The sequence below is a fragment of the Myotis nattereri genome (genome assembly GCF_964212035.1).
Source record: "Myotis nattereri genome assembly, chromosome: 6".
In the NCBI taxonomy this organism is placed as follows: domain Eukaryota; kingdom Metazoa; phylum Chordata; class Mammalia; order Chiroptera; family Vespertilionidae; genus Myotis; species Myotis nattereri.
Window position 1 is genome coordinate 88,012,660 of NC_138081.1, and position 24,034 is coordinate 88,036,693.

Consider the following 24,034-nt stretch of genomic DNA (forward strand, 5'->3'; position numbering starts at 1 on the left):
GAAATGAAATTAAGAAAAATTAAGGATTTAATATATAACTGGGACAAAGTATGAAAAGTTTTGAAAAGTTAACCTGGATTTTAGGTTATCAGAACTAAATAGATTAAAAGCATGAGTATTTCAGCAATGGAACAAGTTCAAGGAAACTTAAGTTTGATTGATCATGTTAATGTTTTTTAAAGTCTGTTTAACTATTTTGAGTTTTGCCTTCCAGGGTGTATTACTTAATAACTAAGGTCGTCTATAATTTTCTTACATCCCTGGCTTTGAAAATGATCAGGATAGTATTATATAGGCTATTAAGGATTTAATGCCGTATGCACAAATAAACTTTAAATGAAATGGAGTGATTTAAATTATAAGTTTGTATCCTCTCACTTTGCTTTTTAGAGTACCATTAATAGTATTTGAGGACTTTTATTTTGCTTTTTCAATGTCATGATTTATTTTTAAGCCACGTTCATCTGTGGATAGGATGTGCATGTGGTTTAGAGTTAGAAAATCTTGGCTCTTGGCCAAGGCTCCACCATTTCCTAGCTCTGTGACCTTGAGAATTCACCTTTTCACATCTGTTAACTAAATTATAAACTAGAGATGCAGTGTGAAACACATAGGGAACTAAGAGGATCAAATGAAATGTTTGTATACACCAGTGCATTTAGAAAATGTTCAAGAATAAAGAAGGAAGTTTTAATTGAATCTTTATTTCTAGGATTGGTAATAAATATACAGTCTTACTTAGAAAGGTGTTCTAATCTTTACATTTAATGTTTACTTGACATTTTAATATATCTTATATAATTAAAATATTACATTTAACACGTTAAAAATTTTATTCTTTCTTTTTAACTATTTTATCTATACAAATATTCTCTCTAATTAGATTAAGAAACAATATGTACAAATATGAACCAAATGCAGTTTTTTCTGGAATATTTTTTTCCTTAATGTTCACTGAAATACTATTAAAATAATTATGGAAGTTGAGTTTTAGGAAATGACAGTGATGTAACCGATGTCTCTTAATAAAGCAAAGTACTCCAGCTCTTTCAAGTGTTTTTTGTAATTTAAACATCTTTTGCATTTCTTCCATTTTATTCCATCTGACACTTTTTTAGCACTTAATTTTAAACCACATAGCTTTATAAATAAAGACCATACTTAAATTTTACCTTATGATAGAGATAAACTAGTTGGGATAAATGTCTGGCAATGATGCATAATATTTGAAATTTGAACAATAGTCACTGTTAATCTGGACACACTATGGAAAACTTTAATAGCAGAATTTATGCTCTTTCTAGAAATTGTCAATTTTTTGGAGCAATATGTGATGTGACACTCTGATATTATACTCACAAACATCTCATTTGAAATGTGAGGATGTAATTTGGTATTTGAGTAAAAATGAATAAATATGCATATAAAACACCTTCACTGGGTGACTTCTGTGTAATATCAAAGGAAAAACATGCTATGGATATAATGATATTCAGAGGCAAGTAGGGTGCCTCAGTGGTAGACAAAAATTAGAAATGTTTTTGCATGCTTTAAGGAAAGCTGCTTATGGATATACAATGTTCTTGTCTGTGTAAAGCAGTAGAGTTAACATAGGAACTTAGAACTCTCGAGGTAAATTTTATTTTGACATACATATAAGAATAACGAAATAAAATTGAAGTATTATTCTTTATGCCATGACTGAGATTTAAGAATGAAGACACATTTTATATATTATATTGAGGATTATAACATCTTGAGTAGAGTAGAATTCAAATAGAAGTTATACAATTTATTGTGGTATCTTTATTCCTGAGCATTTCTTTCACTTTTTTCCCATTTTCCTTTATCCTCCTCCTAAATGCAGGAGGGAAACTGAAGAACACTTGGAGATAGTAACTTGGAAAAGATATAGTCATTAATAGGCAGAATAAACACTCATTTTATCATATTCACTCAAATGTGATATTTAGGAATGTTTTGCTTCCAAAGTAATGTCTGTTTTTAAAGTGCTGCATTACTATTCTGTAATTTTAGTAAGAATTTTGCATGTGTTTTTGACAAGTGTTTTAAAATTTCCAAACTCATTGATGCTGTAATACTGAATTTAATATAAGTAACTCAATTTATTAAATGCTTGTTTGTTTGTTTTTTGTTTTGTTTTTTTTTAGCAGTGTTTGTTAAAGTTGACTGGACTTTATAGCAAAGAAAAAAGTTTTCAAAAGCATTTTAAAATAGTTTATATTATATATTTTAACGCCAGTTTATTACCTGTAGGGAATCATAATGGTAATATTGGAATAGTCACGCCAATAATGTGCATGTTGTACAATCACACGACTATTCATAGTATTCCAGATGTAAATAGCCCACTCCCATCCTGTTTCTTAGTAGAGTAACAACAACAAAATGAAGCCATTGTCTTTGCATGGAGAAATCAACTCATCACTATCACCAAATATAGTAACATAATTGAACGATATTTTACTTGGCAGAAAAGAACTTTTAAAAAGCAAAATAAAAGTGAAAGTTAAACTAAAATGACAGATCAATAATCAGGATTGAAGATGAATAACCCTTATCATTTCAAGGTTGTCTTATTCTTTCTGTTGCTGAATGAATAAGCATTTATTTAGAAATTCAGCTTTTTGTCATAGCAGACATTTTATTGTCTAACTTTGAACTGAAATTTACAATATGCCATTCCTTTTTTAAAAGTTAAGTAAGTTTGAATTACAGAAAGTATTACCAAAATCAATGAAATCTATTTTATCTTACCTTGACTGTTGTGATGATCCCAATATATAGAGTATTGTGAGTAGTATGAAGTCTTATCGGCGTTTAGCTGGAAAGTTTTCTCTGTTACCAGATTTATGGGAACAATTGAAGTAGGTGGAGGAGAAAAAGTGTTTTAGGGAGGTCTTATGATGTCACACAGGAATTCTGAAGTTATGATTGGTTAGCCATAGTCTTATCACAGCCAAACTTTTTAGAATGCCATTTGTCTTACTTTAGGTGTGGCAAGGTCATTAACATTTTGTGCCTCATTTTCTTATTTTTAATTTTAAAAAGTATGAGATAGATGAATGAAATAAATAAGTTTGGGGTGTAGAAAGCTCTTTTTAAGGACTCATGCAGCTTTGGGCTTAGAAATGATTGTATACTGAGAGTGATAATGTTGAAGAATGAAAATAGTTACATTAATAAGAATTTTAATAGAGTGAAAATAACAATACTGACTTAAGCCAAACAACTTTTGTTGAATTGCTGTTGTTTTAATTCTGCAGCTTCATAATGTTAACTTCTAACAAGACAATAATTAAACATTTTCACAGAAAACAAATTTTATACCTTTTCCTGTTTTATTTTTACATTGCTTCCTCATACTTATGTGTATTAGAAATCCAGGCTAATAACTAATTTTTGGTTTTAAAAAATTAGCTTTTTCTGATGGCTAAAGTAAGAAGTAATAAATGTATTTAATACATTTGTGTTTCCTTCAGGGTTTTAACAATATATAAGCAGTGATTCTCATATTTAACTGATGCATATCACCACAAGAAAAGTTGTACTTTAAAGTGGAAGTATTTAGGATTTTATAATAGCTGCAATTAAATTACCATAAAATATTACTAAAATTTTAATAAGTTGACACAGAATCAAGCGTAACATTCTAGCAAAAGAGAAATAATCACAAATTCCTAATCACTGGCATCCTAGTTAATGATACTTTGATGACAATAGGTGTGCAGGTTGAAATTTTTGTGTAGTATTTATAAAAGGAAGTGCCTCATTTAATACAGCAGTTTTCCTCAAAATTACTGTATAAATGAAATTTTAGTAAATGGGATGATATTTTGAACTTCCTGGAACAGTTTATCTTAAGGTAGAAGTAAGAAAAGAATTCTTTTGAAAAGCCAGGCATCATTCCTGTTTTATTCTGATTTTTGTTTATATATTAGATTTACTTAAATCACCAGACCTGCAAAGTCTGATTTTTAAGTCTCTTCTGTAATTTTGGGAGAGCTATTTGTTAATATTTAATTTTTTAATACTTAAGCAGGGTGAATGAACTCAGCCTGCTTTCTTATGGGTAACTGAAATGTATTGCAGCAGCTGCTGTGTGTCCTTAAATGGAGATGATTTTGGTTTCCTCCAAAGAAAGATAGAAATCATTCTCTAGAGCAAAATCTCTCATTATTTAAAGAATCAATTACAACTAATAGAAAAATATTTCTGCAAATATCTCCTGTGAACATTGCTAAGGGAAAATTTACAACTTAAAAGTAAACCCAATGTTAAAAATATTGCGTGAATAATGTTTGACATTTGCTCAGTGCTCTATAAGCATTTTTTTCAATCTTTTCATAATAATAATCTCATTATCAATTGCCAGTGATGACTTAAATTCAAAACCTAGGCTCAAAATATAAGCATAAAGTGGTTTACAGTTATTTGTCAAGTATGACATATCTGCTGAGAGACTGAGGATTCCAATCCAGATGTTGAGTTACAATTCATTGCCAGATTGGCATGTTTGAGTCTGCTTTAAGTTTGCCTGCCAGATATACATTCATTTGAAAATGACGCTTAGGGGGTAGCTCACTATAGTATAAGCACCTTTAGTTCTGGAAAGAGAATTATAATACTAGTAATATCTACTTGGATAAACGAAAGAACTGCCATGGACTGAATAAAATATGCCATGAATATCTCACATGTTACTGTATTTGCTTTAGAAGCATACATAGGTGTGACTCACATGCATACACACCCACCTTAGAAGGATGTTAACGGTGTGTGTCCGAGTTGGTGAATAGACGCAGAAATTTACCTTTCAGATTTGTATAAAAGTGGGAGGTTTCTGTTTACCCATTTCCTTTTGATTAGCTGCTTCTCCTAATTATTATTAGTCCAAAGGGAGCTCTCGGAAGTGTTACATTTTGGTTTTAGCCTGATGCAGCCTAAGCAGAAAGTTGTTTAATAAATAGGAGCATTGGTGAGCTACAGTATAATCAGTAGAGTGTTCTTCAAAACTTCCACAACGAGGGCCTGGAAACTGTTTTTGGAGGTGCTCTGTCAGAGCATTAATTTGGAGTCACTATATAATTCGAATCCACTTGTGGTCACATGACCATATGCAGCTTCCCTTTGCTGCCTTGTCTGTGGAATGGGTTTGTGGTGAGGGTTTAATGAGATGAAGTATGTGTAGTGACAGAGATTCTGCAACACAGTGTCCATTTAGTGTTAGTACTTACTTTCTCTTTTTCTTTAGAAGATGATCCTTAATTAACCTACAGTCCGTGGATAGAGTTCAATGGTCTTTAACTTGGATAGGAAAGATTACATGTTTATTTTTTACTAAACTCTACATGAGATGTAGCCCTTCTTAAGTTTTGACTGTAGACCACAAACTGCAGAAATGTTAATACACTTGATGTCATGATAGAAATCTCAGAAAATTTCAGAGCTTAAAATACTGTTTTATTCCTCACTACTTTGAAATTACCATAATTAGACCTGCCTATAAATATTGTAATTTAATGTATTAAAGAAGCTCAAGTATTACATCACAGATTTGTTTTTTAAAAAGAATTATTTTAGGATAATTCATTTTCTTTCTAGTGCTATGCTTTTTTTTTTTTTTTCCAAGCTGGGTACAGTGAACTGTATTGATGGTGCATGACAAGGTACGGCTTCCTAACCTCCTCCCCTTCTTCAGGGGGCATTTAATTTTTTTAGAACAATTCTAAATTTACAGAATTAATGCAAATATAGTCCAGAGGGTTTCTGTGTACACACACCATTTCCCCTGTTGTTAATGTTCTGTATTAGTATGGCACCTTTGTCATAAGAGTTGCACCGAGACAGATTAGTTTAGCGAATACCCCTACTTTATTCAGATTTCCTCAGTTTTCTGTAGTGTCTTTTCCCTTTCCAGCATCCTATCCAGGATACCAGATTACATTTAGTGGTGACAGTTTCTCAGACTTTCCTTTTTTGATGACCCCAAACATTCTGAAGAGAGCTGGTCAGATATTCTGTAGAATGTTCCCCAGTTGGAATCTGTGTGATGTTTTCCTCATGGTGAGACTGGTTAACGTGTTTTTGAGAGGAAGCCCATAGAGGGAAAGTGCCATTTTCATCACAAATCAAGTGTACATGCTGTCAACATGATTTACCACTGTTATTGTTAAACCTTGATCACCCGGCTGAGCTGTAATGTCTGTCAGATTTCTACATTGTAAGGTTACTCCCTGACCCTCCTTACTGTATCCACAGAAGAAAGTCATTATGCATAGCCCACACTTATATTTCTCTGCCTTTACAATGGAATGTCTATAAACATTATTTGGAATCCTATGTATTTTATGTATATAAAACATCTTAAGAACAAATCAGTAGGCTTTAGCAGTCTTCCAGAAAAGTCCATGGCGTGAAAAGTTGAGAATTCCTGTGTGAGAGCGTATTTCTGTAGCTGTGTGGGGCAGCCCTTATTTGAAAGAGGAGGACTGACTTCTCACGCAGGCTCAAATCCGGACCTCTTAGTTTGCTTTTTTAGGCCCTGTCTTTCTAGCTTCATCTCTTATCACATTCCTTTGTATTGTGTGCTCTGGCCCTGTGCAGCTGCCAGCGACTCTCGGAACAGGCTATTGTTCTATTTTAAGCCTCGCTACTTTTTTGTAGGAATGTCCTTCTTACCAACCTTTCTGCCCATCAAGTGCTGTTTCAATTTATATCTGCTGTGCAGCCCTCCCTGCCTTCTGTCAAACAATTTTGCATGTACCTCTGTTCTCATGTCTCTCTTTATTGCATTTATAAGTATATGTGCCTAGACTGCAGGCTCTTTGAGAGCTGATCCAATAACTCATATTTATACTGCTATTTATTCTGAATAGTATTACCTAGTACAGAGCCTGGCTCATAATAATTCTTAAATACTGATTAAATGAGTGATTGGAAGAGTGAATAAAGGGAGAGTCAGGGAAGATTGCATGGTTGGTAGTGAATGAGTGGTCCTGCAGAAGTAAGTGTTAGGGACAATGATAAAATCTTCCATTTTAAGCTTATTGTAGTGGAGGAGGAAGAGGATGGGAGATTAGGGATTAGAGTAGAATAACTGGGAAAGTAACTTTTTTCTTGTCATTTAAAAAGGTTTAAATATATTTGGAGGATAAAAATGAAGGAAGGCAAAAACAAAAAACAAAAAAAGGAGCGAAGAGTGAAGGAAGGCCAAACCATAAGCACACATTCTCTAAACGTATTTATATTTTGGGCATTTTTATGTGATTATATATTAAATGAGTGTTGTTTTTACCTCATATCAATGTGCCATAATATATTGAACTAGTTTCTTATTTGATATTTGGTGATTTATAACTTTTGCCATTATAAAACATATATAAATAACCCTCGATGAACATCTGTGTAAATAAATTTGACCTTCCTTTGTCTTTTTTAGTCTTGACTCTATAAGCTTGTTATAACTAAATGTCAGTTTATTCAAGGATGATCCAGCTCTTAAATGAATTTGATTTGTATTTGAATTCCAATTTAGTAATTTTTGAAAGTTTTGGTAGTTAGGTGACAGCAGTTCCTTTTATATCAATAAACTTCTTTGATAAAATTATCTATGAATAGAATTTTTTTTGGGTGAGGATTAGACTGAAACTGGTCAACATGCAGAGTGATATGACTGAATCACCCTGCCCACTGAAGGAGTCACACTGTGGGTTTAGGTCAGGTGGCCTTTTTAACTGTGCTCCTGCTCTAAGGATGGGGGAGTTACCCTTACCTTGATTTAGGTCTGAGCTTTTATATAAAGACTTTGATTTTAACATTTCAGTCCTTGATTGCCTCAGGTGGGACCATCTGAAAGATAATAGCCTTTGTCCTTCAGTTACACTGTCAGTCCTCGTTAGGTTTCTAGAACACAATTGCAACAGAACCTTGGTTTTTCAGTATAGATGCATTGTTTGAGAAGGTTATGTAAAATGGATTTTGATATGTGGAACTCATGTTTACCTTATCAAGCAAGAGATGTAAAGTGTCTTAGTGAAAAATATTAAGTTTAATTTCTTGATGTGGAGACATTGTAACTTTTTATCAGAAATATACTGAGAGTTGTACATTGTTTTAATATATCTCAGGACATCTGGGCTTTATCTTTAACCATCTCTGAATTAAAAGTTTATAAACACAGCCAAAGGATGTGAACATATCATCTGCTGTTTCCATTTGCCCTTGAGTTGGTCAAAGGTGGGTGGTAAGTGGGTTCCAGGACCAGCCCTGCGTCAGTTTCCAGAGATGATTTGGCAGAGTTGTTTATTAGGCTTCTCTGTTAATGTATTCATTTTTATAGGTTTATTGTTTAGTTGGGGCCATGATATCTGAAGAGTTTATTTTTGATTCCAGCATTAATATATTAACATTTAAAAATCTAACCTGAGAAAATAAAATATCTAAAAATTCAAAATTTGGCCCTAGCCGGTTTGGCTTAGTGGATGGAGCGTTGGCCTGCGGACTGAAAGGTCCCAGGTTCGATTCTGGTCAAGGGCATGTACCTAGGTTGTGGGCACATCCCCAGCAGGAGGTGTGCAGGAGGCAGCTGATTGATGTTTTTCTCTCATCGATGATTCTAGCTCTCTATCCCTCTCCCTTCCTCTCTGTAAAAAATCAATAAAATACATATTTAAAATAATTCAAAATTTGGATAATTAAAAATCTGTGTAATGTATGTGAGAGAATCAGAAAGTGCTGGAGACTTCACACCTCCAAAATAGAACCCAGTATGGCCACCAATGACTATCTCACATTTTTCTCTAAAATGCAAGCTAAAATTAAATTAATTATGTAGATTACTCAGAAAGTTGCTGGGTCTGAGAGAAATGAAGCTAGATCAAGGGTGGAAAACATGATTTTTATTCAGATGTTAAGTTTGTGGACTGTTCTTTAAACTGTATCTTTAAAGTGTATATATTTGTGTTAATACATCATTGCTCTAAAAATGATAATAGAGATTTTAAGTAATGATAACTTGGAAGATGGCAGCCTTTTGTAGATAATTTTTAGATTGCTCAATATTTAGCAAAGATTGTTGGGTTCTGTGCTGAGTCCCAGGGGTTATAAAAGATTACGGCCTGGTTTACCATGATACAGACTAAACTGGAAAAGGAAACACTGTCCTGATTACTATCATAATACTCTAATTACAGTACCTTCCTGTGCTGTTGGAAATATTTTTAGATTTTTTTTTTTTTTGAAGGCTGAGAAATATACTTGAGGGATTATAGTTAATCAGCTTGTTTTTGTTGTGTGCTCTGGGCCAAGTAATAAACTAGGCTCAAATCACTAACATCTCTGGTTCTTAAACATTTTAGAAAAATATATAAAGGGATGTTAAATTGAACAGCAATCAACTTGTTCTGATTTTATAATCTTGAATTTGACTTGCTCCTCAGTCTTGGATATACTATTTTCCCCCTTCACTTTTGCATTGTGACTGTAATAAGATTGTGTGTTGTGCATGGATCTTTCCTTTGTTGACAAAAAAACACACCATGGTAATACAAACACATATTGGACATTAAACAAATTGATTTTTGAGAGGGGACATGTTCCTTCCTGGAAATAAAGGGTTTAATAGTAATTAGCTGTTTAGCACAGTGGAAATCAGTAATACCTCTGGGTTCTCTATTTTTATGCACATGTATTTTTATGACATAGAAAAAGAGATATACACTCCTCTCATTAGTTTTTTTTTATCATTTGTTTCTAGGGTCTTTTACCATTGAAGATAGCATAGAGTTAGGAATAAAGACAAAACAAAGAAATAATATCATTAACAGCTCAGTTCCTTCTATAATTTAAATTTCAAGTGTTAAGATGTGGACTTGGGTCTTTAATAGGTCACTCTAAGGAAGAAGTTACAGATTGAATATTTTTTATATGTTTTTTTTTATTTTGTTAGAAAATGTGTAGTAATATACTTCATAAATAATTACATGGACTTAGTTAATATAGAGATTTTTATTGTACCGCTCTCTTAGTAATATAGTAAGGTACAGATTTTATTTTAATGCACAGTTCTTTTAGTAATCATATAATCCATGTTTTCCCTTTTCTTGCTGAATAAAAGCTCTTTAAATTCTATGTAATTTATAGTTCATTTTTATTTTTGAGCTTTATGAATTTATTTTGGGGGGAAGCATTATGATTATTTTACCAAAAAGCTCTTAATAGGGTATCTCTTCAGATAGACTATTCCAGGAAACAGAGGAAGATTTGCTGTGCTATTTGACATGTTGTGAGTGGTGAATGAGCTAAGGAACAAAAGCAAATGAAGGCGAGATAACAAACTTGAAGAATCGCAGAGGTTGTATTCCAACTAAGTGTGGTAGCGCTAGATTATCTAAATTTAACAGTATGTCCAGGACGAGACCAAGGAATTTGGAGCTATTTTCAGCTGCAAAAAGCCAGCTTATTTTAGAAGCATGTTTGACCATTAAGTGACATTTTGGCAACTTTTCATATCACTGGGTCTCATCTAAGTAGCACGTATTTGGGTTGTTGTAGATGCCCACTATCCCTAATCAGTTATGAGCGTGGAAATTGCTATTTACAATAACAGGTAGATTGTATGTGTATTATAGGCCTATGAATCTGGATGATTGCGTCTAGATGCAGAGAGTTATGATTCCTCCTTGGATGATAAACTACTATTCTCTAAACTATCATTGGAACACTGTATCTTAGGCATTTTTAGGTAGAACATCTAAATGAGGACTTCTCTTCTGTCCGAGTTTGGTAACTACCAAATATATATGAAAAATGTTTACTTGTGCCCTGACCGGTTTTGCTCAGTGGATAGAGCGTCAACCTGCGGACTGAGGGGTCCCGGGTTCGATTCCGGTCAAGGGCATGTACCTGGGTTGCAGGCACATCCCCAGTAGGAGGTGTATAGGAGGCAGCTGATCGATGATTCTCTCTCATTGATGTTTCTAACTCTCTATCCCTCTCCCTTCCTCTCTGTAAAAAATCAATAAAATATATTTAAAAAAATATTTACTTGTAAAAAGTGCCCTAGTTCCACCTGTACAGATTTTGATGTTTGTTACTTTGATGACATCCTTTTTATTCCATACTTTAAATTAGCTCAGACAGTTTTCATATTAGGAAGGATTGTCCTCTATCTTTTTAAAAAATGTATATATTTTTTTATTTCAGGGATAGAAATATCAATGATGAGAGTTACATTCCTTTGTAATTATCTTTTAGATCTCATGTTCATGTCAGTTGAAATTATGTTATTTAAAAGCTATAAATATGAATTGGGTATTCATCAGTTTAAGCTATTATGTTCTTCTTGATTACTCATATTGGCAACAGTCAAGTAGAAATATGACTAACTGCTTGAAATTCTAAGAACAGCAGCATAATAGTAATTTTCTACTTTATTGATATGTGAATTTTAAAGCGTTTTTTTCTAGAAATATTCAAATATCTCTTCAATGTCTTATTCGGCTTCTATCAAAGCAATACCTATGCATTCTGGAATATTTTACTACCAATATATAACTGCCACAAAATGGTATGCCTCTCCTGAAAGTTATAATTTTATTGAATAGAAATTCTTATTTGTTTTCTTACTACTCAGGATAAAAATGTGTTACTAATGGGTCACAGGAGGAAAGGGTATTTGAATATAAACTACTTTTCTATTTTTTCATATTTTGAAGCAGGATTGTCCCTATCTTTTTTTTTAAAAAAAATGTATTTTATTTATTTTTTACAGAGAGGAAGGGAGAGGGATAGAGAGTTAGAAACATTGATGAGAGAGAAACATCCACCAGCCGCCTCCTGCACACTCCCCACTGGGGATGTGCCCGCAACCAAGGTACATGCCCTTGACCGGAATCAAACCTGGGGCCCTTGAGTCCACAGGCCGACGCTCTATCCACTGAGCCAAACTGACCAGGGCTGTCCCTATCTTTTAAAAAATATGTATATTTTATTGATTTTAGAGAGGAAGAGAGACATAGGAATATCAATGATGAGAGGGAGCCTCCCTACTGGGTATAGAGCCCATAACTCGGGCATGTGCCTGACTGGGAATTGCACCTTGACTCCTGGTTCATAGGTCACGCTCAGCCACTGAGCCACACTGGCAAGGCTGTCCTCTAACAGAAAGCCTCTTTATTCTCCTAGAGCAGGGCTGGGGAACCTTCTTTCTGCCAAGGGCCATTTGAATATTTATAACGTCATTGGTGGGCCATACAAAATTATCAACTTAAAAATTAGCCTGCTATATTTGGTCATTTAATTTGACCAGAGCCAGACCAAATGCCTTGTCAGAACCAGACCAAATGATTTTGTGGGCCTTATATATGGCCTGTGGGCCGGACATTCCCCACCCCTGTCCTAGAGTATCGACAATCTTTAAAACCAATTGTAGGTTGTTATAAGGGAAAAAAAATAATTTTATTTCTACCCTTCTGAGTTAGTTCTTAGCTGCGACCCCTGTAATAAAAGATGGTTAACAAGAGAAAAATCAATTTGTTAATATGTATATATCTCTCAGGTACACATGGAAGATACCCAGGGAAAAGGAGGGACTCAAAAAGACAATTAGGTTCCTTTTGGAGGATCTTCAGGCAGATGAATGGAGTTCAGAAAAGCCTCTCCCTGAATGTTTTTTTTCAGTGCTTGCAGCTCAGAATAATGTCAAAACAGCACATTTTGGAGCGGCATGCCCTGAAATCCCACAGTCATATTTCGACATACCAAAATATGGCACATACAGTATTTACTTCATCTGGTCGTTGATCTCAGTTATTGGCATGTGTAGAATAGCACTAAAGTGATGAAAAGATGAAACTAACATTGTGTCATAAGTAGTGTACCTTTGAGTACTTAAATATTCTCCCCTAGCAGACAGGGTCTTCATTTCCCCTCAGTTCTACTTTAGAGAGAAAAATAAAGTGTAAAGAAAAATAAAGTATAGGTATTCTGTGTGGTAATTATATATTTTGTTTTTGTTGAGATCTAATGTCTACATGCGAAATGCCTAACTGTATTAGCCTTAAGTGTAATAAGAGCTCCATTCTATTTAGTATTGTATTTGGCAAGCCCTTTATGTAGTGGTCTATTCTGCCAGTGGTTCAAACCAAGTAGTATTAAACCAAGTAGTATTGTCATTTGCTTTTCTCTTGCAGACCTATTTTTTCCTTCTGTTTACTCCCTCTCTTTCTTGATGCCAAATCAAGAAAAGGCTTCTCCTTAGGAAGTTGTTAGCATGGGAAATTTTTTGAGATTACTTATAAAGAATAGAATAATGTCTTCTTGAGACGTTCATCGTCTGTTGCCTAGGCACTTGTCTTACTCAAATTGGCACAAGATTATAAGGCAACATAGCTTCAAATATTATGGTATAGGTCTTTCCTGACGTGTGATGATGAGAAATGGAGGAGCCATTTTTAGATCTTTGGAAGAAGAGACCATAGATCTTTAAGCTACCTTATATGTTTTTTGTTAGGTGTGATAACAATGTATAAAACCAATATTTAATATATTTGTCAACTGGTAAAAGTATATTAATATCTAACTCAGTATATAAATAAAATATAGTTATTGTTAGTCACCAAATAAATTATATATTTAGTATGATAAGCTATAGCACAGATGTTTCACCAAATCATTCTGGTAATTTCCAGATTTTATGTTGAGTTTTGGAATTATTGATATGGTCTTTTGTTTTGCTTAGCTTTTATTGTTTTAATTTCTGTTTGAGCTACATTTGACAAAGTAAACTTTATAAAATGGTTTGCCTAATAAATTGATAGTCATTAAGTAACATGGAGTTGAAATAAGTAGAGACTTTCTCTTAATGTCAACAATATTTGTTTATGGTGCCGAATCTTCTCTTATTTTCTAAGAGCAGTTAGTTTCAGGTTGTTGTTTTTTCTAGCCCTTGTGATAAAATTTGCAAGACCTTCTTAGTTAATTAGACCATAGTAGAAGCAATTTGGTGCTCTTTTGTTGGGCTGCCTGGGTATGAATACTAGCTCTTCCAACTAAATATATGTTGGTAGGAGTGTTGAGCTGGCAGATTTGGGGGACTGACTAGTGCAGGAATCAATCAAACAGAAAGGATGCCATTTATGAATGAACAGGATCTTGAGAGGCCCTTTTTTATGTGCCAAGAGGTAACTATTTTTTGTACGATGGAAGGTCCTAGGCAGTGGCCTGGGGAGTGGAGAGGACATTCAGAGGGTTTGGGCAGTAGCTAGTTACCAACCACAGTGAAAGTAACTTAGTATTGTAACAACTAACATGTCTGTATTGGTGTATACTAGCTGAATATAAACCTGAGTTGTATGTTAGGCAAGGGAAAGAATGAAATGCAGAGATAGGGTATCTGATTAACCTGCCCCTGTAGCACTTTGTGTCACACTCCAGATATCTGCCCACCTGACAGTCAGGTACTCTGTTATAACCTAGTTTCTTCTCTTAGTCTGTTCACCTTGCCCTGTCTTTCTGCCCGAAGCATCCCGTCCGATATACTTGGCAATCATCTTAACTTGAAGGGTTAATCTATGACTCGTTGATGTCACACAATTAGTGGTTTATTCAGAACTAGCTCTTGTCAGTATCATCTTTGGAAAAACAAAGGATAAAAATATCGTTGCACATTTGAACTCTTTTAAAGTTGCTTTGTGATGTTTATATAGCATCATTTAGCTTGACAAGGAATTTATGTTCCTATTTGATTTACCAATGTATTAGTTTCCTGGAGTTGCCATAACAAAGAACACAAACCAGGTAACTTAAACAACAGAAATTGACCTTCTCACAGTTCTAGAGGTTTGCAGTCCCACATTATGGTGTCAGCAGGGTTGGTTCCTTCTGAGGGCTGTGAAGGAAGAATCCGTTCCAGGCCATGTTTCTAGTACTTTCCTGGCAATCTTTTGTTTTCCTTGGCTCATATCACTTCAATCTCTGCTTTCATCTTCGCATGGTGAAAATGTCTCCCCTCTGCATGTGCATGTCTGTGTTCAGCTCTCCCTTTCTCATGGAACATTAGTTATGCTTGGTTAGGGCCCACCCTGATGACTTCATGCTAACTTGACCATATCTGCAAAAACCCTCTTTCTGAGATGTTTGGGGGTTAAGCACTTCAACATATCCTTTTGACGGGACACAGTTCAACCCAATACACCAGTATTAAATTTTTGTTTCAGCAGTAGAAGTTTGAGGATATCTGTCATACTGGTTTTTATAGTCATTGATATGTTTTAAATATCTCAAGTTTTTCTTAAATTCTAAGAATATTTTTTTTTCTAAATGATATTTATACTAGCGGCCAGTAGACACCTAGATTATCTGCCTAATAGTTATATTGTCTATGGATATATTTTCTATGGATATATTTACTACTTTGTGCAAACATTTTAGCTTTTGAAATTTTAATGTAATTAAGTGATGATGTGATGAATGACAATTTGAAATCTGAATGCTACAGACACTGTTTTTACTTCCTTTTGGAAACCCTTCTGGTATTGCTTGTCTAGTCTAGCCCTTGTATATTCTTTTACTGCACTCCTTTTTTAGGAAATGATGAATCTCTTTTCCAGAAAGCTTCCACAAGATAATGAGAACAAGATTTTATATATAGTAATACAGTAAGCCAGATTAACTGTTCCATTGTCACTAGTTCTTTCTTAGACTTGTACATTTACTTTGGAACTTCCTTGATGGTTTTCAAGTTGTGTTGTGTTCACAAGTATGATTTCAGATAGTCTTTAAAATTTTTTCAAAGGTGGTGTTCTCCCTTTTTTAATGAAAATCATTGGGAAAATACTAGATGCTATATAAATATTTCCTTTAGACACGTTTAGAATACTAACAGTATAAACATGTTTGTGCAGGTTTTGGCTGGATCATCTCGTCAAAGTTATTCACCTTCTGGCTATCAGGATTTCACAAAGTGGGAATCAGTGTTGAAAATAAAGGAAGGATTGCTAAGGCAGAAAGAAATTGTAATTGATCGGTGAGTCTATTTTATTTTAATTACTAAATATTTCAGGCATACAGAAATGTAGATTTAAAAAAATACCTTTGTATCCACTATGTAGACTTTAAAAAAATAGAACTTTACCAAATACATTGTCTGTCTTTCCCCAATCTCAGTCCTTTTAAGAACCACACACAGAACTAAGGGTTTGTTGGTGGGTCAGTCTGTCTGTCTGTCTGTCTTCTACCATACTCCCAGTTATTTGGAAACTCATCTTCTTTGTACATGTTGCAAGTTAGCTGCAATGTTAATGAGCTATCAAAGCTGCAAGTAAATGTTTGCATTTCAGACTTAGGAAATATCAAATTGGAAAGCTACTTTAATATTATTTCCTTTAATGTATGTTTGATATGAAGGCACAGAAACTATGAAAATCATGAATATTTAAAGTTAGATGACTTACAGATAAGAATTTTGGATATGGGGGTATATTCCAAAAATTTTGTATGTTTGAGTACCAAAGCTATGAAAAATAATTCTGATATATTTAATAGTTTTCTGATTATTTTGAGCAATAAATCTAATATTATTTAATTATCTGCGATATGTATTGGTTCTTTGTCATTTATGCATACTTTTGAGATAATTAAACATGCTCAGTATCATGGTGGTTGGGAAATAGTTTGAGGAGGTGTTTAATCAGTGCTAGTTACACTTATTTTCATATGCTTATATGGGATAAAGTAGCAAACATTTTAGCTTTAAAATTAAACACTAATTCAAACTTTTAAATATACTTTAGAGTTGAAATTTCAAAAGATTTTACTTAGGAATTAAAGACCTACTAGAGTATGAACTAGAGCGTAGACATCGGGACTTTCTTATTTTCTACTATTTTCTCTTGAACAGAGCCTGACATATAGTATATGCTTAATGCTTGATAATGAAGATTCTAAAAGATAGTTTTAATTGATTTTATGAAAAAGCTTTAAAATTATTTGATATTTCTAATACAAGTGAATTTTATATATGAGTAGTCACAGCTTGTATATATTTTGAACACTTACAATTTAGTGCATTGTACAATCCTGAAATTAATACTTTAATTTTTTATTTTTATTTTTATTTTTATTTATTTATTTATTTTTTAATATATTTTATTGATTTTTTACAGAGAGGAAGGGAGAGAGATAGAGAGCCAGAAACATCGATGAGAGAGAAACATCGATCAGCTGCCTCCTGCACATCTCCCACTGGGGATGTGCCCGCAACCCAGGTACATGCCCTTGACCGGAATCGAACCTGGGACCTTTCAATCCGCAGGCCGACGCTCTATCCACTGAGCCAAACCGGTTTCGGCAATACTTTAATTTTTTAAAAAATTTATTTTACAACTAGAGGCCCAGTGCACAAGATTCATGCACTCAGGGGTAGGAGGGTCCCTCAGCCCTGCTTGCACCCTCTCACAGTCCAGGAGCCTTTGGGGGATGTCCAACTGATGGGGAATGGGCCTAAGCCAGCAGTTGGACATCCTTAGCACTGCTATGGAGGCGAAACAGGCTCCTACCACCACCACTGCGTATGGCAGGGCTTCTGGATGAGCAGTGCTCCCCCTGTGGGAGCACACTGACCACCAGGGGGCAGCTCCTGTGTGAGTGTTTGCCCCCTAGTGGCCAGTGTGCATCATAGTAACCAGTCGTTCGCTGTTCAGTTGATTTGCACATTAGCCTTTTATTATATAGGATTACAGTTGACAGTATCGTATTAGTTTGAGGTGTATAACATAGTGATTAGACATTTATATACTTTACAAAATGATCACCCCGATAAGTCTAGTACCCATCTGGCATCATACATATTGCAATATAATTGACTGTATTTCCTATGCTGTACTTTTTAAAAACATTTTTTATACTCTGACTTCAATTTATGTTTTGCAGGCAGAAGCAACAAATTACCCACCTACACGAGCGGATAAGGGATAATGAATTACGGGCACAACATGCCATGTTAGGACACTATGTAAATTGTGGGGATTCTTATTTGTCTAGTTTGCAGGTAAGATTACAGAGGATTTTATAGTTTTATTAAAAAGGCATATTAATTTTATACTTAGACTTGCTCGATGCAGGGTTGCCACAAACTTTCATTTGTAAAAAATGCAGTAACTGCCAAGTAATAATGACAAGCACGATAAAATGAGGTATGCCTGTATTTTCTTTGGAGAAATGTCTGTTCAAGACCTCTGTCCATTTTTTAATTTAGTTGTTTGTTTTTTGATGTTCAGTTTTAGATGTTCTCTATGTACTCTGGACATTAATCCTTTATCAGATATGCAATTTGCAAACATTTTTTCATTCTGAGTTGCCTTTTTAGTCTGTTGATAGTGTCTTTTCATGTACAAAATATTTTAATTTTTATGAAGTTCACTTTACCTACTTTTTTTTTTTTTTTGCCTCTGTCTTTGGTGTCATATTCAATAAATCATTGCCAAATCCAATGACATTAAGCTTTTCTGCAATTTTAGGTCTGACATTTAGATCTTTGATATATTTTGAGTTATTTTTTATATATTATGTTAGATAAGGATCCAATTTCATTTTTTGCATGTGGACAATCCAGTTTTCCCAGAACCATTTGTTGAAAAGACTATCTCTTCCCCGTTGACTGGTCTTGGCATCTTGTCAAAAATCATTTCACTGTATATGTGAGGGTTTATTTCTGATAACCGTATTGTAATAGAACTGTGCAGTTTGTCCTTGTAATTTTATTATTTTGAATAAAGGCTTTACTTGAATGATACAATTATTATATTACCAATGGTATGTAAAATATAATGTGTATGCGAAAGCTGAATAAAATCCTTTCTGACATAGCATCAGGCCAGTAGAGGGCTCTCAAAGCCAGTCAGCCAGGACAGATAGAAATAGCAAGGATATGGAAAAGGGGCTAGATTACTAAAACTATTACAAGGATTTTAAATTATGTGGATAATTAAAATATTGTTAAGAAATTTGATTTTAAATGATTAGGATAGTTAATAAAAGGGAGATACCTGAAGTATTAACTAGATAGATCTAGAGAGCTAATTAAATGGAAGGGGTTAGAAGAAACAACAAATATGATGATAAAACATTTCTTTAGCAAAGGGATTTTTACCTTGAATCTATGAACAACATTAATTTTAATGCACAGCATTTTGCATATGTACATTTTGGGGTTCATAGTTTGTTCATCCTAATTCCATAACACATTAAACGAAGAAAATAATACCTTTAATATTCTGTATATTCTAGGTTAAATAAAACAAGTTTTTGAAATAAAATAACATTCTTTTATGGATTTATAGGTGAAAAACATGTTCTTGAGAAGTAATTTTTATTTGCCCATTAAAAACTTTTAATAACCTTACAGTCCTGATGACCTGGGACATAGGCATCACCAAGTCTCAGAGGCAGGAAATGAGAACTAGGTCTTTACCCTGAACTTCAAACTTCCTAGATTGTTTAGATGGCAGAATTGGTATAACCAAAGTGATTTGTACTATAATGCCTTATACTAAAATGCCAACCTGTGGTTAAAAGGACTTCATGGAAAAACAAAACAAAATGTGGACTCTTTTGTTAAAGACTAAAGAAGAAAGACCGGGCCAAATACCAGGGAATTCATAAAATGCCAAGAAGTTACCAAAAAGCCAGGGAATTTACAAAACATAGTTCACAGTCTTCTGAAATCATGTTACTTTCTTGTTCTAAAAGCATCACTGGCTTTCCATTTTCTGTGAATTAAGGTTAAACTCTGAACCGTGCTGTTCTACAATATGATCCACATAGATTTTTAAATGTTTCTTTATACTCCCCATTCTTATAACCTATGCCTTAAACAGACATGAATATTCTCTGCATATATTCCATCCTTTGCCTTTTTGAAATGTTTTTTTTTCTTTTTTTTATTACCGCTATTATCTTTCCTATTTTCAAAATCTATCTCAAAAGCCACTTTCCCAGTAAACCCATTTTTCTCATTCTCCCAGTGCTGTCATCATTTATCCTCACACTTCCTGAGACTTTGCACTTAATATGACTTTTCTTTGTCTGCCATATGATATTGTGTCCAATATATACTTATATAAGGTTTCTTTTATGTCTCTCATAATCTATAATAATAAAGGCATAATATGCTAACTAGACTGGACAGCCAAATGACCTTCCGGATGTCATTCCAGACGTCCTTCCCGATGAAGCCGTGGTGGCAGGGGCAGAGGCAGAGGCAGTTAGGGGTGATCAGGCAGGCAGGCAGGCAAGCAGTTAGGGGTGATCAGGCAGGCAGGCAGAGTGATTAGGGGCTATCAGGCAGGCAGGCAGGCAAGCAGTTAGGAGCCAGTGGTCCAGGATTGCAAGAGGGTGCAGGCCGGCCTGAGGGACTCCCCGCCCCCTGCAGTGCACTGGGCCTCTAGTTTCAGTTTATAAAAGGCAGTGCCCAACTGTCATTTTTGACATACCCTGAACATGATAAATCTATTTATATGCTTTTTTATTGCATCTTCACCTTTGGGTCAGGTTTTTGTTGTTGTTGTTCTTTATTAATTCAACTATCTATAGACTTTTATTAGTTCAACTATAGACTTTATAGACTCTTGCATGTGTGTGTGTGTGTGTGTGTGTGTGTGTGTGTGTGTGTGTGTGTGTCTGATTTCAGTTCCAGGATCTTACTCAGGGTCTCACACAGCTAGCTTGCTTTTTTTTGAAGAGATGTCATAATTTATTTTCAGAGATAAAATATGATTTTTATGTAGCTACTATTAGTTTTTTTCATTTAAAGAAAAACTATTTTAAATGTAATAATGTTGTATGCAATAAACCTTAATATTTCAAGAAAAACGATCCTAAATATAATGTTATATGCAATAAACATTAATATCAAGAAAAATGATTTTAAATGTGATGTTACATGCAATAAACACCAATTATTCAAGAAAAATGATCTTACATATAATACATGCAATAAACATAAATATTTCAAGAATAAAAGGATTTTAAGTATAGTAATATTACCAAAATTGTACTAACATAGTATGATATCACAAAAGTTATAGGAAATATTAAAAATCTGCAAATAACAGGATTACTTCTGTTATATTCTAGAATATTTTTTCCATCTGGCTCTATTTTTATTCATCAGTTTATGTTGTTCATTATATTCCACAAATGAGTGAGATCGTATGATGTTTATCTTCCTCTGACTTGCTTATTTCGCTTAGCATGATGCTTTTAAAGTCTATTTTGTTGGATATGAGTATTGCTACTCCAGCTTTTTTTTTTCTTTTCTATTTGCATGGAAAAATTTTTTCCATCCCTTCACTTTCATCTTGCCTGTGTCTTTTGTTTTGAGGTGGGTCTCTTGTAGACAACATATAGTTAGGTCGTGTTTTTGTATCCATTCACTACGCTACACCTTTTGAATGGAGCATTTAATCCACTTACATTTAGGGTTATTATTAGAGGTACTTATTTATAGCCATTTTAATTCTGTATGGCCAGGTTTCTCTTTCTGTTTCTTCTTCTCAGCAATCCCTTTAGCATTTCTTGTAATGCTGGCTTGGTGATGATGAACTCCTTTAGCCTTTTTTTTTTTTTTTGTCTGGGAAGCTTTTTATTTGACTGTCTATTTTGAATGATAGCCTTGCTGGATATAGTAATCTTGGTCTCAGATCCTTGCTTTCCATTGCCTTGAGTACTTCATGCCATTCCCTTCTGGCCTCTAGAGTTTCTGATGAGAAATCATGTGTCAGCCTTATGGGAACTTCTTTGTAGGTAACAGTTTTCTTTTCTCTTGCTGCCTTTAAGATTATTCTCTCTTTGTCTTTAATTTTTGGCATTTTAATTATGATGTGTTTGGGTTCTTCTTGTTTGGGTTTCTCTGTGCCTCCTGAACTTGTGTGACTTTTTCCTTTACCAGGTTAGGAAAGTTTTCTACCATTGTTTCTTCAAACACCTTCTCTATTACTTTCTTTCTGCCACTTCTGGCACACCTACTATTTTAATATTGTTACATTTCACATTGTCCCACAGCTCCCTTAAGCTGTCCTCCTGTTTTTTTAATTGTTTTTTTTTTCTTTTTGGTTCTCTAATTGAGTGATATTTTCACCTCTGTCTTCTAATTCACTGATTCCAGCCTCAGCTTCCCCTAATCTGCTGTATATTGCTTCCAATGTTTTCTTTATTTGTGTTATATCATCTTTATCTCAGACTGTTCGTTTTCATAGTTGCTTTATCTTTTTTCATACTGTTGAGCATTTTTAACATCATTACTCTGAGCTCTATTTCAGATAAATTTCTTATCTCTGCTTCATTTATCTCTTCTTCTGGAGAATTTGCTAGTTCTTTCATTTGGGGGTTGTTTCTTTGTTTCCTCATTTTGGTTGTCTGTCTGGGTTTGTGATTATGTTTTAGGTAGATCCTCTATACCACTCAATCTCTAGTACAGGACAGTGTTAAAACCTTTGGGACATTTTGAGTTCTTCAACACCTCATTTGAGTTTTTATATGTATGCCTATCTATAAAGCCTTTCTGTAGCTACTACATGGACAGTTATCTTAGCACTTTGACAGTTTTGTTATATTTTTGTGTGTGACACTTTATTAAATGAGGGGCAAACTGGAATTTATGCCAAGATCTGTTTATTGCTAGAGCTTATATGTGCTCTACCTCTTTTCCAATTTCTTTTCATTTATTCGAGACAAGTAAGCTTTTAAAGTCTTTACTGTGTTTTTCTTTCCTAATAGCCACAATATGAGAGCACTGCACTCCAGACTCCATTTTCAGATCCGTCAGTGTCCAGTTCCCAGCAAGAGGAACTTGAGCAAAAGCTTGCATCTACTGAGAAAGAGGTTTTACAGCTTAATCAGTTTCTCAAACAAAGAATAAGCCAATTTAGTGAAGAGAAGAAGAAATTAGAGGAAAAAGTAAGTATTTTTAATGAAGTTAAATTAGGCCAAAAACATTTCTTCAACATGCATGAGCGGACCCCATCAGAAGTGAGCAAAATCTTAAAAAAGTTCATTATTGTGGGGAGAAGAGGGAGATAGGTGCATGCGTCAGGGTAACATGGGGTGGGGGGTACTTGCCTGTCAGTCTGGGCTGGAGAACGAAGGACTAAAGAAAGAATAATTAGGGATATCAAAGATATCAGAGTGGGTGCTTGATGAAATGAGTTTCTAAGAGAAGTAGGGAAAGGTTGGTAACAGACAACAAGGTCGAAGAGGCACTCTTGGAAAGGAAGAGGAATTGCCCTCTGTGGAGTGAAGCAGGTAAGAATGGACATGTCTGTGCCAGGGAAACTTGAGGAAGGGGTGAATGTAGAGGCTAAAGCAGCCGTGGGCAAACTACGGCCTGCGGGCCGGATTCGGCCCATTCGGCTGTTCTATCCGGCCCGCGGAGCCGAAAGAGCGGAGGGTTCTCTTGCTCTCCCCTCCACTCCTTCACCAGGAGCAGTGTTAACATGTATTAGTTCACACAAACACTCCATCCATGCTTTTGTTCCGGCCCTCCGGTCCAGTTTAAGAACCCATTGTGGCCCTCGAGTCAAAAAGTTTGCCCACCCCTGGTAAAGTGTGTATCAGACCACATGGAGCTGAGCTCCCGAAGGGAGTGTAGCAGCTGGAAAATACACTCATTGGTAATGCATCAGCTACACAGCACTTTGGGCCCACATGAGATTGGATTGCATTGTTTTCTTCCTCATGTATTTTCTCTAATGCTGATCAAGACTGATTTTTTTTTTTACAGAAAAACATTTAATGTGCTAATAATAAGCATAATAAAAGAAGTTACTTTTTAGTGAGCTCTTTCTCGTATGTGCCAGACAGCATGTTAATGTGCATTCAGGGCATTTTCTTATTTAATCCTAACCTTCAGAAAACCCTGTGAGATTTATACTATGCCCGTATTTTAAAAAATGAGGTAACTCAAGCTTTGAGAAAAGTAATTTGAGAAATTTGTCTAGTTGCATGTAGATAGAAG

The 24,034-nt window shown here is 34.5% G+C and overlaps 1 protein-coding gene across 1 annotated transcript in view; it reads left to right on the plus strand.

Annotated features, from left to right (window-relative positions):
- The window catches only part of CEP85L (centrosomal protein 85L), an 85,458-nt gene that overhangs the window by 41,635 nt on the left and 19,789 nt on the right, over positions 1-24,034 (plus strand). Inside the window, exons 4-6 of the mRNA XM_081094582.1 lie at positions 15,927-16,048; positions 17,953-18,070; positions 22,798-22,977. Of these exons, the coding sequence (XP_080950708.1) occupies positions 15,927-16,048; positions 17,953-18,070; positions 22,798-22,977 (420 nt within the window). The remainder of the gene's footprint in view (positions 1-15,926; positions 16,049-17,952; positions 18,071-22,797; positions 22,978-24,034) is intronic.